This window comes from Chinchilla lanigera, unplaced genomic scaffold (genome assembly GCF_000276665.1).
Source record: "Chinchilla lanigera isolate Chin_1 unplaced genomic scaffold, ChiLan1.0 scaffold00034, whole genome shotgun sequence".
NCBI lineage: Eukaryota > Metazoa > Chordata > Mammalia > Rodentia > Chinchillidae > Chinchilla > Chinchilla lanigera.
Window position 1 is genome coordinate 3,696,465 of NW_004955435.1, and position 17,163 is coordinate 3,713,627.

A 17,163-nucleotide genomic window follows, 5' to 3' on the forward strand; every position below is an offset into this window, starting at 1 on the left:
AATCCAAGAATAGTAAATGATAGCAAGGCTCTGGTAAAAAGAAACCCTCTTACATGGTTGGTGGGAATGTAAACTAGCATGACCATTAAGGAAATCAGTGTGGAGATTTCCCAAAGAACTAAAATTAGAAATTCCGTATGACCCATCTATTCCCCTTCTAGGTATCTTCCCAAAAGAACTAAAAACATCACACTACAGTGATACATGCATATCACTATTTATAGCAGTACAATTCATAATGGGTAAATCCTGGAAGCAGCCTGTATGTCTATCAATTGATGAATGGATAATGTGGTATCTATTTATAACAGAATATTACTCTGCTATATAGAAGGATAAATCTGAGACATTTGTACAAAAATGGATCCACATGGAAGTATATAATGTGGAGTGAAATAAGTCACACACATAAGCTTAAATCTATATAGTGTCTCTCATTTGAGTAAGCCAAACTGGTAGGGCAAGAGACTCCATTTTCTTTTTGTAAGTCTATTTTAAAAAGTCACTTAAACTTTAGATGAACTCCCTTCTCCACTCCCTCCCTTATAGCTAACAAAAGGAGAAAAAAGCTATAAAATGAGAAACAAATAATCAAAACTAATTGTAGGTAAGCTAAAATTTAACCATACTAACAAACCCCTGGGAAATGTAAACCTTGTGACCATGATGTGGCATTTTTGTAAAATTCCTAAATGAGGTAAGGTGGTTACCATGGTTGCTTGTATAAAAACACAGTACAAAGCTCTCTGGTTGCCGACATCTTGGTTTCCGACTTTCAATCAGGGTGTTGGCCACGTGCTTTAATAAAGCTTTATTCATTCCCACATTTTTGGCTTCTCACGAGTACCTATCTCACTGAATCTTGCCATAACAAAAGTACAAACAAAGAGCATAGAAAAGGATGAATAGAAAGAATTGAGGGTATAGATCTCTTGAATATTAGAAAGGATCCCAGAGACTGAAGTTTAAAAGTAAGGGGGAGGGGAAGGGAAAGAAAAAGAATTAAGATATGCTATGTACAGGAACCTAATAACCCAAGTGAATATAAACATTATTTGTCATAAACGAGTTAAGAGTAATACTATCAATAAGAATGAAAATTGGACAGAGGGATTTAGAGGCAGAAGGAAGGAGACAGATGGGAAGGTGAATGAGATTAAAGAAACAAGTTGTATTACGTACATGTACCTACTCCCCAATGTCAGCGTGTTATGGTTTGTGTCTGGATGTCCCCCCAAAGCCTCATGCAGTCATGTGGCGGGCTCCTAGAGTTTATGATTGATTCATAGTCCAATGCTGGGATTATGGGTGAGTGCTACACCCACCCTGGGGCAGGTAGTTTGCATAGTGTAAGGGAAGAAAGAGGCTTGCTGCCCTTCCCTTTTGCTCTTGTTGCTTTTTCTGTTTTCCACCACCTTGAACTGTTACCCTCTGCCACGTGCCACTCTGCCTTGAAGGAGTATGGACTGAAACCTCCACAAACTGTGAGCTAAATAAACCTTTCCTTCCTTAGTCTGGGGTGTTGGTTATTTTGTCTCAGGAATGAGAGTAAAGTAACCAAGACAGAATGTAAACTTCATGTACTGCCAACATGTACTAACAGAAAAAGATAGTTTTAGGGACAGAGAATGTAGGTCAGTAGGCACAGTTATGTGCTAAGGATGTGTGAGACCCCACATTTGATCACCAGCATGACAACAACAATGACCCCCCAAAAGAGGAGCTTTGAAAGGCAGCCAGGAATCAAAATCACAATTTAGAAATATCAATAGGTTTATAATACCTCAGACTTGCACTTAGCAAAAATATGAGAAGGTATAATTCATCCTATAACAAAAATTTACAAGTTTCTTAGAAATAAATGTAATGTTTTTCTAGACATCTATAAACAAGACTGTAAAACTACTGAGAAGACATAGAAGAATTGCTGACCTTATGGGAAAATATTTGAAAACCCCTGGTTAGGACTCCACAATGTGGAAATGATGGTTTTCCCTAGATTAATCTGGGTATTTCACTCCAATCAAATGCCAACACATTTTTTATTGGTGCTTGAAAAGCTGATTCCAAAGTCTGTAGAGAAAACAATAAATATTTTGTTCAAAAGGAAGAGGACAGTTTTTGCTATCGTAGAAGTAAACATAACAAAAAGCTGATTTAAGGAGTATAGCATTAACACAGAGACACTTAAATATATCCAATGAAAAGTAATAGAGGATTCAAATTTATACACCCATGAACAAACTGGGATTTCTTTTTCTTTTTGTTTTTCTCCAGTACTGGGAACCGAACTCATGACCTTACGCTTGCCAGGCAGGCGCTTCTGCTGCTGAGCTAAATCCCCAACCCCTGGGATTTCATATTGTAAATGTAGAACTTCAATTTAGGAATAAAAGGATGGACTCTATGAAATAAATCAGAAACAAACGTTTAAGTATTGTGTGTTTCTCTTGTGTAATAAATCCAAAGGGTAAATAAGGACCAAAATAGATAATAGGTATTAGAAAGTAGTAAGAAAATGTTCAAATGGGAAGGGGAACAAGGGACAGGGGAGGGAATAGGGAAGGGAAGGGATGGGGGTAGAAAATAAAGAAGAATGGAAAGAAAACAATAGAAACAAAGTTTTGTAAAGGGAGAAGGGAAGGACTGAAGGGGAGGGAGGGAATGGAGAAAAAGAACTCAGATGTATTACACACAGGTGTAAATTCCCAGTGATGAATGTGATCGTTACGTATGTCAAAAGTGTACTGATAAAATTAATTTTAAAAGAAAATCAAATCTCAAGATAGATTCTCCAGTTATTAATACAGCTAGGGCCCTACCTCATATATATAAAAAGAAATTTGAAAAAGAAGAAATTTGAAGTGGATTACAGACTAAAATAAAACTGAATTTATCCAAGGAAAAATAAATATGAAAAGGTTGCTTTTACAATAAGATGAAGAAAGCTATCCTAAAAAAGGCACAAAATCCATAAAGAAAATATAAACTGATTCAATTCACTAATTTTAAAAGCTTTTATGGCAATGCTACTCAGAATTCCATGCATTTTTAAAATGGCTCACTGGGGAAAATATCTGCAAATAAAAACTTAATATTCAGAAAATATAAAGATCTTTCATAAGGAAAAGTAACCCAGCAGAAAAATACGTAAAATATATGAACAAAAGACTTAGTAGAGAAAAACTATCTTTTTTTTTGAGGCAGGGTCTTTCTATGCAGTTTAGGCAAAAATATACATTTTAAAAAGTAAATACATGAAAAGACACTTTCCAATCAAGAAAACAAAAATTGAAGCAGCAATGATAAAATTCCCTGCCATTAGAGGAACAAAACTTTAAAAGATCAGTAATACTATTTTTAGCAAAAGGAAAACATTTCATTGTCATATACTGTGTGAATGTCCACTAGTTCTGGTTTGGGTGGAAAAGGGCGAATTTGATAGAATTAGGACTGTGTTTATGGGGTGCTGCTACAGAGTCCCCAGAACACTGGTGCTGGCTAAACAAAACAGCCCACATCCACACAGAACATGCAGAATAATGCAGCATTAGAAAGGCTTTCAAGTCACAGGCTTTTAAAAATGTAGGTTTTTAAAGATACAGATATAAGATGCCATTTATTTGAACAATTGTAGTTTTTAAGGATGTTCATGTTCACTTCTGGGAGTGGAGAAGGACTGGGGGTGGGGGCAGATGTGGTTGGCATACCTCTCATGAATTTTTCTAATAAACCACAACACGCGCATAAGAAAAAAAACATCCTTTATTCCTCCATCCCCAATACAGACCAACACATAAAGGAAAAAAATCATTTCTATTTTAATTTTTAAAATTTTATCTGAAAAATACAATCCACAGCAGAGAATTATTTCCCTCCCTACTGCTCTTTCACAAAGGAAACTCTATGATAAAGGTAACTGAGATACTCGGCTAGCTATATCCTGAGAAGAGAGGCCCAGTTAGGAGGGGAAAGGATGAAGTCTGTCACAGAAGCTTCACCTCTCTTTTAACATAAAAGAGCCTTTTAAGTTATCTTAGGAATCAGACAAAACATGTGCAGAATTCCTGCCATGCAAAGAGAGACTACTGAAATTTTTCAGGTTGACCAATTTATACTAACCTGGGCCCTAAGTAAGTAGAATAAAAAGGATATGTCTTCATCAGAAAGATGTTTATATCTTTATCAGAAAGATATAATTTATTAAATGTATTTTTCATTATTCTCAGTAATAGAATCATGGTTAAAGAGTTTGTGTATTTATTTTTTTGTTTTTTGGCTAGCTTTGGCCTTACATGTATATTTCTTTTTTTCCTGGTTTTCTTTATGACAGAATCATTCACTGAATAATCTTGGATCCATGATGTTTAGAAGTATTAGAAGTGATCTTATTCTGGTCTAGGTTAAATCTGGGTAAAATCTTTTTGAAGAATTTACAACTCCTGTATTCAAACCAGGTTTAGCAAGGTACAAAGATACAACACTGACAACTAATTTATAACCAAGGCTTCCAACAGGAAAATATTTGTGCTTGGAGCCTTAGAAAGTTGATGTAGAACCAATAGAACGGATCAAACTCTAGAAGCCTTACTGGTGATTCACCCTCTTAAAGCATTATGATCATCCCCATCAGGGCCACTGCCAATAACCAAATTCCCCATTGCTGCCATTGCTTAAAACTTTAGTCTTTAAAGAGAGACAAAGCAGTCAAAGGCTTTTCATATTGTAAATTTCCAACAGAATTGAATTGCTACAGAGATTTGAAATTGGTAAGACATATGGATTTACTTTATTGTGGCCTAGTAAATATTTTAAGTCCTAGCATAGGAAATGGGCCAGTAGCATCCATTTTGGAAGTAATGAATAAATTTTGGTTATATATATATATATATATATATATATATATATATACACACTGATTTCTACTGAAATTACATAGTGAATAAAAAGTTTCCTTTCTTTTAAGGTTAGAAAAATGTGCTTCAATTGATTGCTGTATAAACCAAAGTTACTCAGGTTAGCTTTAGAGTTGGCGAGGAGAATGTTGAGGAGCTCACCAGATTCCTTTTTATGGTGACTTTCACACTTAACTCCACATGGTCACGGTAAATCACAGCCCTCGGGTCTTCTGAAGAGGGCCTGGGGTCTGGCGGTGAGGGCGGAAGGAAAAACATTTGACTTAGGCTTCGCTTTTATGAAGTCTCCACCCAGCCCCCCTTATTTACAAAAAAGATTATAAATAGGTTACTATGTCATTGTATATTTAAAAAGTGTGCATCCTTAAAAAGTAAGCATTTAAAATATATCAGTTTTTGTGACCTTATTTTGGTATTTCTGCATTTGTTGAAATGTAGGTAGTTGCCCAGGACTTAATGACCTCTCAAAAGCCTTGGTCTCCAAAATTCGCACTTTGGAAAAGACTGTAAGTTTGGGGACATAAAATCTAAATTTGGTTTTAACTCTGCCTTTTACTAGTTGTGAAGGATCAGGCGTATTGTTCCCTCATCTTGGCTTCATTTTTCTCATCTGTGAAATAAAGTCAGACTCGTAATATGTACATGGGGCCTTTGTGAGGATTACGGGAAACCGTAAAGCAAATGCATGTCAGACCATATAGTTCTACACAGATGCAAAGTCAAGTGTATTAATTATATATCTAGCAGTTATCTAATTGAACTTGTGTGTCGTGTGTCTTTCCCATTTAAATAATGCAAAATCTGATCCAGTAAAAAATGTCTAAGAATGGGGCCTACTCACCACGCTTGAGACACTGTTGTCAATGGAAAATTATTCCATAATTGGCTAGCTTTACTCATTTAATTGACCGTAAGTACTGCCAGCATTCAAAACTACAAATCAACAATTAAACCACACCTGTCAGGAGAAAAACTCCAAATAAATAATTTTTAATTATGATACATTACTTATTACAGTAAAAATTGGCATTTTCCCCTTCAAAAGCAGAAGCACCAGTCTTAGAATGTATAGTATGAATGGTATTTTAAGTGACATATAGCATAATATAATGTGCAAACATTATTTTAGTAGTATAGGACATAGTTTTTCAAAGTAATTCCACGTACTGAAATCTGTTAGAATGGGAACAATGTCATGCTGAATAATAAAATAAAAATCCCCCTGACTTCCATGGTCCACTTCAAATTAAATATGATATGCTACTGAACAGATAATATGAAAAATTAAAAAGTTTAGCCCAAAATAGTAGTTTTTCTAATAAAAGTATGACTCATGTCAAGGTTTCTTTTTATATAGTTTCAGCAATTTTTGAAAAACTCAAGTGAACATTTTATTTAAGAATTAATTTGTTCATCTGATTATCTCATTTTATTGAACACCTACTTTGTGCTAGGTTTTGTTGTAGGTGCTGGGGATACAGAAAAGAAAGACACAGTCCTGCCCTCGAGGAGCTCACAGTCTAGTGGGGGAAACAGATACATTGACATTAATTTTAAAATTATAAAAATTATTAGACAACTTTATAAACACCTTTTAAAATCAAACAAACTTTGGGTGTTATGAGTGGATGGTAAAAAGAGAAGATGTCCAATGCAGGGAAAAACCATCTGCTTCAATATCATGTGACTTCTGCAAAGGCGGTGATGTGGTTCTGTAAGAGAGAAAAGGAATTAAAAAGTCAGAGTCTTGGTAAAATTGAATTTGTCAAACATTTAGAGCCTTTACACATAACCACCAGACTAACATAAAGCTATAGCCTATGTATGTCCAAGTTGCCAGAATATATAGTATTATTTAACTAAATTTTGGGTAGTATTACATAATTTGAGCAGTTAATTAAATATTTTATTCAATACTTTCAATAAACAGAATAAATTAAAGTGTTACACCTGCTATATTCAAAATTAACACTGGAATTTGGGGAGATAAAAAGGGCAATGCCAGACATGTTAATATTCTGCTCCAGTGTTAATGGAATTTTAATGCTGCATTTTGGAGCTGCAGATTAATTGCTCCCTATGAGACAGATGGTGTAAAATGAGGAGGTGAAATGCTTAGAATGAAATGGCATTTGTTAGTTGACAAAATTCTACTTAAATACTTCATTTTTGGTGCATGAATCCAGGCTCCATAGAGGCTGCAATGTCTGCTTTTTTTTAATGCAACCACAGAATTCTTTATGAAGCCCTGGTTTCCTGTTCTTTCTTCTTAAAGCAACAAATCATATACAAAGAAATCCCACGGAGTGACTAATATTTAAGTAGATTCAGGCGTGCAATAGTCCATGTTATGACCGCTGAAATAGCACAGTGAGAAGCTGATATTACATAATTAATTGTGCCATAGAATTGCAATCTTGACATATGGGATTCTGTCAAAATCTAACGTGAGTAACAACCTCAGCAAAGAGCAGCAACAGTAGAGAAGCACTATTACACACGACCCCTCGGAATGGTCTTCCCAGCAGCTGTTGCATGGGCTCTTTATAATACAACAATATTCTAAGCAGAATTTCATATGTTGAATGTGTCATAAAGTTTCTTCAACATGCAGCTCCTTTCAAGTTGAAGTGTGTTAACTAGTTAAAGGATACTTAAAATGTGTGTATTTTAAAATGTGTGTACTAAAATGAAATTAAAATTTATTTTTACTCTACTTAGGTACATTAAACCACAACTAGGCGAATATTATTAACTGCAACTTAGGCCGTTATTGTCTAGGCTTGACTTAATACTAGAGAAAAAGAACATTAGTAAGAATCAAAAATGAGTATAATATGATTTTAACTAACTCCTGATAACTCTTTAAAAACTTTAATTTCCCATTTTAAAAAAATTTATGATGAAAACTTTGGGAAATTCAGCAACTCATCTCTAAATTTTCTTGATAGAAGCTCAGTCGGGACTTTAGGGAGAGGAAGACTTATCAGAGTTATACAATGCACTAGGATCGAATAAAAGTGATAAGAAGTCTGGAGAGAATACAATTTTGCAGAGTTACAGGGAAGTAAAATCAGTAAACTGAGAACAGACAATTCGATAAAGAGTGTTTCAGTACAAGAGTGATGTGAGAGGCATCTAAGTAGACCCAGGACAAAATAACTGCTAGAAGGATGCTAAGATAGAAACTGAAGATGAGTCAAATAGTGGTTTGGGAAGAGGTGGAGATGAAAGGAGGAGAAAAACAAAGATTAAAACAATGATAGGCTAGATGCTGCTCCAAGGACCCACTGGTGTAGGTGTCAGTGTCCCTGCTGTTGACCCCAATAATGAAGGGGCCACAGGCGCACTTAATTTCCTCAAGGTTATCTTACGTAAAGAGGAGAGAGGCAGAACTAACGTCACAAGCTACTAATAAAGCACAGAAATAAATTAGCGGAAACAAACCACTGACAAGCAATGCCAAGCTTGATAGCAGCGGAGAAAATCCACGTGCGTTAGCGCAAACTGGAGAGAGCAACACGGAAGGTGCAGAGACAGTGGCGAGTCCACGTAATTTGCTGTTTAACTGGGCATACAGGAGGGTAACCGGGATGCTAATCATAAGCAAAGACAACAGGCATAAATAAGGGCTGTCCCCCAAAGGGATTACCATATGCTGCTATTTGGGTGCAGCCTCAGAAATATGTGCTGCAATTTACCCTCAACCTAACTGGGGAAAGTGGAACCCATTGAGGTGCACAGGCCGTGAGCACTGCACCCTCAGAAGTGGCCTAAGGCCACAATGAGTGGGTTCATGACAAAAGGTCTAGTTCAGTTCCCTTGTCTCCCTTGCAAGCTCTTCCTGCTCCCTTCCTTCCTCCCTTCTTTTACCCTTAATCAGGGGATGACAGAGCTAGAGAAAGGCCTTACCAGATCTCGGCCTCCTTGATCTGAGATTTCCCAGCCTTCAGAAATGTGATACAACATATTTCTGTTAATTGTAAATTAACCAGTCTGTAGTACCCTGTTGTAGACACCTTAGCAATGATGCATTGAATACATATGTGTACGTGTTCTAGAAAATGTCAGAATTCAGTCTTGTCGTTTAATCATGTTTCAATAGCCACTAGCCTTTCATTGTCCATAAATTCCAAACAATAGCCCCCTTTTCTTTGTGACAAGTCACCAGCATAAAGTATAAGATGAATGATTTCTCTCTAAACTACACTTTTAGATCCCAGGCTCCTGAAAGGAACTCCTGTGCTTTTTTTTAAAGCGCTCTTTCCATTTCTTACCACATTACATTTCAACCTGCCAGATGGTGGCTCCTCCAATGGGAATTACAAGGAGTCCATTTGGGGCTCATCACCTGAAGGTGTTTGTGGTGAGCAGAGAGATAGATGAAAATAAACATCGCATAAGGAAGAAACAATTAAGGAGAAATTTAATAACAGGCTTAAGTACACGACTGCATAGAGAGGGTAGAGACCTTCCTTTTATCAACTTCACTGTGTACGAGCAAAAGAATCTATACTGTGAAATGAAAGAGATGGGTAACTTCTCTCAATAGGGGCTTTTACTATTTTTCTTACAACATAAAGGTGATTTCCTTGAAGGCATCTAGTTAAGAAATGAGATAATCATATAACAAGAAAATAATTATGTTATCATCTGTAAGACTATGAGTATATTATACAATGGACTTTAACAAGGTTGGTAAACGCATAATTTGAAATACATATACAGATGTAACAATTCCTATGCAAGATACTATGATGTTTCCTACTTCTGCACCATTTTGGTCAGTAACATAACAAAGCCAGAACTGCATTCAACGCTTTCAGCTTCCCTGTGTGACCACCAATGAATCTGCACGAATTCTTAATAAGCAACACTAATCTCTACTTGCAGACCACAGCACAGACAGGCAACGGGCAGCCCCAAATCTCATGCACAGGAGCAGTCATGGGATTTATCAGCACCTGGCATTCCCTCCACTGCACATGATGAGGCTTACGGCGGGGCTGGCAGAGCTACAGCCCGGGTGGCTAAAGGTTAAAACACATTACACAGAGAAAAGTTCATTCAAATCCACAGCAAACCAGTGGGCAAACTACTGAGTCTAGTCCTTGAGTGCAGGGATGCTATAGAAAAACAAGCATTTTGTTTCATAAAAGTGTTTTTGGACTTTTAAATTTGGAAAAGTCTAATGGCGATGGCATGTACATTTTCAATGTGTGATGCTCTATGTGAGTCTTTCCAATTTACTATTTATTCTATAGCTATTTATGGAAGGTGTACGCTATAGTAAGAATGTTACTTAAAACAAAATGTGATCGATTTGTGACACAAAAATTTGGCAATAATTTGCCACCTGATATAACCTGCCATTCACCACTTCCCTTTTAAAAATAGGAGAAAATTTTTTAAAAAATGGGTACTGTGGAAAAGTATTACAGCTATCAGAATTACAGCTATCAGAATTACAGCTATCAGAATTACAGCTATCAGCAAATAATCTTTAATGAGGCATTATTAGGGTCATTTAGTTAAATGGTAAATTCACACTGGATGAAAAATAAATTTGAAAGATTGGTAATAAGAATAACAACAAGAATCAAGCTATATAGCATCTAGATTCTTTTCGGGTAGAGTGGAAGCCTGCACAGAAGGACGCGCTTTTCCGTATTTGCCTTAGCTTTCCAGCCCACGCAGGTGCGCTCAAGCGCACATACGTTTATTGCCTTAATTGAAGGTGTTCACAGTGACTTATCCCCATTATCCAGTTGAACAGCCTGGCAAGACAGTCTTTAAAGGAGCTTCCTTGTGAATTTTCTTCTTGATCGTTCTCAATAAGTTGATGTTGGGGTACCTACAAAACGTGTATTACATATTATTTAAATACCGCCTTCTTCACTTAAACAAAGTACGAGCTTATTTCAAGTTCTCTATGGGTACCTTGGTAAACATTAGCATTTATGCTAATGCTAGAGAGATTAGATTCTGTTTCAATCCCATTCTCCCAGGTGACTGATTATAAAAAGGTTTTGTGTTTTAACATGAGATTGTTGAGTCAGTTTAGATTTGTAACCTCTGTAAAATGGGATCCATGCACATAATGTTAATTCAATGAGTTGTTTCACTGGCCCTGTTGGTACTGAAGCAGAATGGCAGAGTGGAATACGCAGCCCAGTAGTCCGAATGGCAAATGTCTGGATGTGGCTCCATTACAAGGAAAATTTTCCAGAAAATTTAACCTCAAGAGACAGCTTGGTCATGTGTGAAATAAAGATAATCTCACTTTAATTGACCTGTATTGAGGTTAAATGAGATTATATGCACGATGTTCTTGTCCTTCCTGAAGCATACCCACTGTTCATTTACAGTTTAGAAAAACCGTAGAAGCAAGCTAAAAGTGAAAAAGAAAGAAGAAACAGTGCAAGAGCAAGCAGACTTTTAAAAAGACTTTTTGAAATTTTATTAACAAAATTTACCAATTTTCTATTTTACCATGTCGGTAGAGGACAGTGACAGGGCCAAAGAAGAAAGAAAAGAGAGAAGGCAGAGGAAAGGGAGTCTGAACTCTAGGACCTTGCTTTGTCATGATTAAGTTTTCCTCCTAGTAGACTTCGCGATTTGTAAAAGAAAGGATGTTTAGGTCCACCGAAGAAGAAATTATCAGTGGAATTCAGATTTGGAGCTGTCAAATTTATTGTACAATTTATGGAAAACAATTTCATGTTATTTTAAGAAATTAGGGCTATGGAGACATAAATGCTAAAAATTTAAAGAATAAGGGTTTCCCTGAAAATGAAGACTTTTTGGACCATTTCCCTCCCTATAGTGGTTCTCTCCCTCAGTGCAAAGCTTTACAGTAGTTCAGCTTTGTTTCCATTCAGGAATTTCCCTTTTGTACTGTTCAGAAAAGGCCTTAACAGAACTTTTGAGAGGATCCTTCTCCCTAGAGAAGGAAGTCTCTAGGTGGCTTTCTTTGATAAGTTAATTAAACCAAAAGAGGGCTGGTTTTAACTGGCGCATTAGCTACAGATCTTAGGAAGTATTTTGCAAATCCTGAGAATCCAAAGAAGCTGAAGGCTCTCCAGGCCAAATCTTTAGGGGCACTGGCTCTCATCCATGGTTTTAGGTCAGGAGCTTAAAGGAAATACTGACGCAACCCCAGAGGTTTAGATTTAATTGGTTTGAGGCACGGCCTGATCGCTGGGGGTTTTAAAGGCTCTCTGGATGATTCCAACACACAGCCAATACTGAGAACCACTGCATCAGAATTTCTGCTGGTCCAGGTGGGTCCCGGGCAGGCGCTAGCTCTATATTCCAATCACCTGAGGTACCAGACACAAGGCGCCTGATCTGCACACTCCAGGTCTGCAGACCCGAACCAGGGCTTACTGGATTGGAATCTCCTGGCCTGCATCCCAGCAACTTGCCATAGGAAACTGGTGAGTACAGTAAGCATTGTCAAGCATACAAAATCGATGCCTGCCTTAACGTGCTACTTTTCCCTGGAAAGAGCACCGCCTGAGACAAGCAGTAGTCGTGAATGATGCTGAGAAACAGTTTTGTGTTCAAATCTGACAGAATCAACTGCACATGATAAGCCTTGCTTCAAGCTTTGAAAAGGCTGCATTCTCGCTTTGACTCAGTGTGACATGAAACGTCCCGTAAGTTGGGCAGAGCGGCCGAGCTGCGGCTGAGCCAGAGCCGAGCCACGTGACGCAGCACTGGGGACCAGAGCAGGGCCAGTCCAGCAGGTGTCTGGCCTTGGTGCTCTTCCTCGGCAACGCCAGCACAGACAGCTCTGGGAATGCCTTGCTTTCAGGGTTCTCAGCAAACCCTGAGACCTTGCAGTTTGGATCTATTGTGTGCTTTTTCCTTTTCTTAGACTTTGTATAAATAAAGACACTGGGGCTGAGACGTTGTCGCTCTCTCTCCATCAGAGAGGTCAGGTCCCGCCCAGTCCCAGCTTTCCTTTCAGTATGTGTCTATAGCTTTTTCTACCCTCTTGATGCCTCCTCTCGGGACCCTGTTCCCCACGCAGGTCATGGAAGCTGGAGCCCAGACATGGGGCCTGGGCGCGGGAACTCAGCAAGCGGCATGAGGGATAGGTGGGGAGCGCACAGTTAGGATTAAGGTTCGGAGTGCGTTGAGTAATCACTGGGGGTAAAGCTATGGGCAACTCGGGGTCTAAAGTTCATCCTCTGGATACTGAAATGCTTCAAGCTCAGCTTAAGCTTAGAGAGATGCCTATTAAGACTGCACACAGTTTGCTACATTTCTTGAGTTTGTTTGCAGAAGAAGGAACTGTAAATTTCCATACTTGGGAGGGAGGGGGAAAGCAGCTTGGAGCGTGGCTGTGCAGGAAGCAGACTAGCGCAGGTCTATCTGGACCTCTGCAGACCTTCAAAGGGTCCTTTAGCAGGGGAAAACTGCTGCTTTACGCTCCCAGACCCGTGGGTGGGGGAAGAAATGGCCAATTTGCAAGCCAGCAGCAGGGGGCGGGAGCCAAAGACTTAAGCCTCCAAGCCTGGAGCCTCACCTGGAGAAGGGAAGTGGGAGGAAGCCAAATGCCTGCTTTGTGCAAGGGCTGCCCGCCCTGGCTTGGGGCTCCCAGTGGCAATTCTGTCTCTGTCTGTCAGCTGACTGGACAGCCGCACCTCACGGTTTTGAAGCCTCCATCAGCCGGAGCACAGGGCACTCATTCCTTCTCGGCACACACCCACTCTTACATTAAATGGCTACAGTATTTGTAGCCGGCAGGGAGCCCTTTAGGTATAATCATAGCAACCCAGGGGGAAGGGTCAGGGCGAACCCTGGCAAAGAGAAATCGAAGGCACCAACCACCAAAGGAGTTTACATAAGTGATATTACTGACCTACGCTATATGAAGTCTTACAGAGCGAGTGTTAATAGAATAAACAGAAGTTCTGAGCATGTGGCAGGGTGTGCAGATGACTGAGCTGGAAGCTACATGAAAGAAGAACAAAAAGGTTGCCAGTATTCTTGTGTGGGACTTTATTTCTTGTTTCTTCCAAACTCTTCTTATAAGAGATCTCTGCTAACTGACCCACAAAAATTCTGACTACTCTATTTATAATTACAAATTTCTAAATTCTGACAGAGTTATTAATTCAATTTGGCCAAAAACATATTTGAGTGCACTATGATTTTACAAACAGATTAGTCATACATATTTTGTTTGTTTGTTTGTTTTTTCCAGTACCAGGAATCGAACTCATGACCTCACGCTTGCTAGGCAGGTGCTGTTTCACTGAGCTAAACCCCCAGCCCCATATTTTGTTTGTTTGTGTATGTATTTTGTTTGTTTGTCTGTGTGTGTATTTTGTTTGTCTGTGTTTCCAGTCCATAAACAAGTGTTTTACTTGAGTGCAACAAATTTTTCTTTTTGCATTTTTGGATTTGAAGCATTTGTCTGATATGCTTCCACCAAAATTGTCAGCTGGTCAAAATTATGTTAAAATTGGTTTTATAAATGTAGTGTATATTGTTGTTTGTGTATTATAATTTGAGAGATTCTCATTGTTCAAAATAATATGTTAATTGTTATAGTTTGGTTTTCATAAGTCATCAAAAAATTGTTAACATAATTAAACAAAAATCCCTTAGGGTGGGTGGAGGTTATTGGACAGGACTCCACTGATGAACAAGAAATCAGCTGCCTGGAACAGTATGGGTCCCATTCCTGTTCATGGATGGGAGGCTCCAGTGACCTCTATAGCCTTATAGGTGACACCTCAATAAATGGTGTTCAAAATATGTTATTGTGACATGTTTACATTTGTCACTGTCAAAAGACTAAGTTTTCTAAAAATGAGACAGTAAGTTTTTCTGATTTAAAGATGCTCTGATACAAAACTAAATTAAGAAACAAAAGTTTTCAGATGGCTATGATGATTGTTGCTAATTTCATGGTGTATTCAATGTATGCATGCCTTCAGATGCAGGGCTTCCAAAATGTAAAACTGGGGTTGTTTATGGTGATAAGCCTTTTCTTTCAGATTCAGCCATCTGTCTCTCTCTTGTGCTCCAGACACTTGTGATAAGATGTTCATGGGGTCATCAGTCAATAATAATATTTTTTGCAAAAACTTATGTGATGTATATGCTGTGTACGTGCCATTAGAGATGTTTAGACATGAAGCAGTTAAAAATTGTCACACACTTCAATGACATCCATTAGAGGACAACAAGTTAGGTGAGAGCTTCTTATGTATTAGATAGAGATGACTGACTGAAAAAGGTTATTCTATGTCAAAATGGAAAACTGTTGTCTGTTAACATTCTGCAGGGACTCAACTACCAGAATATCCATGGCTGGTAAGAAATAACAGTTCTCTGTCTGTAGTTTATATTTTAAGGTGCTTGTTAAAATTATAATAGTTAAGCTCACTGCTCCCATTACAACGTAATGTCACTAATCTTCTCTTCTGGGTGTTCAACAACTAAGGTTTGGAAACCAAAAACTAGAAAGATAGATGTGCTAAGAGGATAGCCAACATTTTGGCCTCAGCCCCCTGAGGTCAACAAGGACCCAGGAAATGAGGGAGCCATTTCAGCAACATCCTACAATTCTAGTGAGTTACACAGCTTCCTGACCAAGGAGCTTGCTGGACTACAGAGGAAAGATATCAATGGTGTATAGTGTGCCAGAGTGTAGGAGAGAAGTCTCCCAAGCTTTCACAAAAAGAAACTTGGTCAAGCAGTAATGACTCATCCAGATGGCTGACACTGACAGAAGAACTGAGAGGTACTGTACCTGGTTCCAAGGTAATTCCTAAGGAAAATTAACTGAACTTGATAGACAGCAAGAGATTAATTTTAATTAATATAGGTCTCACTTTAACTTGGTCTTGAGCATCTAGCAGAAAAGTACAACTACCAGATATGAAAAACAATGCCATAGCAATAGGCTAGCTACAAATAAATTAAAATCACTGACACCTTCTGACAATTTCCAGCTATAGTGGTAACTGGCTACTGTTACCGGTTAACAAGCTGTGTAGGGTTAAGTTGCTGAACACAGGGATCTGAAATCCTTGGGCTGGAAATTTTTAGCCCAAGTGAGTAAGTCCACTCAGAGTGAAAAAGGATCAAGACAAAAAAGCCTTCACAGAAAGAAACTTTGACGCAGGCTCCTGGAGAAGAGAGGAAAAGAAAAGTCTTCCACAAGGAAATTCTACAGAGGCCTCGGAACACAACTGGTCCAACTCCAATTGACCACCCATCGCTTGAGGCTAAGAAATAGAAAAGGGGAGCTGTGCAGAGCGGTGGAGCAGTGGCGACCGGAGGCGACCCATGTAAACGAGTTGCTAGGTCCAGAGCAAGGCCATGGTGCTTTCCCTGTTAACTGCAGCACTGACAGCTCTGAGAATGTTTTGCTTTCATAGCTCTCAGCAAGTGCAAAGTTTGGATCCTTTTTCCTTTTTTTCTTTTTAACTTTGTATAAAGATACTGGAGTTGGGACATTGTTGCTCTCCCTCCATCAGAGAGGTCAGGTCCCAGACTGTCCCAGCTTGTCTTTAGTATGTGTCTATGGTGTCTTCTTAATCTCCTGATGCCTCCTCTTCAAATCCCCCTCCCTGTGGAGATCACGGCAGTAATTTAATCCATTAATGTTGATGAATTTAAGGTACTTGGTGGATGTTTTGTTCTCATGTGCTGTGCCTTCCAAGCTTCTTATCCTAAGTCACAAGATCTTCCTGTCTACCACCATCTCAACCCAACCCCCAGCTATATTCTTTATTTTTTCAATTTTTATTTTTTATTAGCACATGTTTGTACTACAGGATAATCACTTTGCTTGTGGGGAGTCAGTATTTGTACATAGCACATCTAAAATCTTTTTCTAAATCCTCTTCTCCTGCCCCCATCTCTTGGTCCCTTTCCCATCTGCAAAAGAGCTGTCTTCCTAGTTCCTATTATCCATCCTTTATTCTGCTCTTTATTTACACTTTGGGTTTCTCATATAAAAGAAACCAGGCAATATTTAATGTCCGATTTATTCACTTAACATTATGGTCTCCTAGCTATATTATTAACAATTAACCTTATTAGGAATATAAACTCGTAGTTTACCTCCTGTGTCTTCCCTAAAACTCACACCACAAAGTTTCTTTGGACATTGTCTGACTGTTAATTTATCCACCTGCCCTAGTTTATACATTATGAATTCTACCTTAATCTCCCTCCCTCCCTCTTGCCCTTTTCCCCCTCTTTCTTTTTCCCTCTC

The 17,163-nt window shown here is 38.5% G+C and overlaps 1 protein-coding gene across 1 annotated transcript in view; it reads right to left on the reverse strand.

Annotated features, from left to right (window-relative positions):
• Positions 1–3,752: 3,752 nt before the first annotated feature.
• The window catches only part of LOC102020949 (lipid phosphate phosphatase-related protein type 5), a gene marked incomplete in the record, with an annotated part of 118,316 nt that continues 104,905 nt past the window's right edge, over positions 3,753–17,163 (reverse strand). Inside the window, 1 exon segment of the mRNA XM_013516396.1 lies at positions 3,753–6,628. Within this exon segment, the coding sequence (XP_013371850.1) occupies positions 6,596–6,628 (33 nt within the window).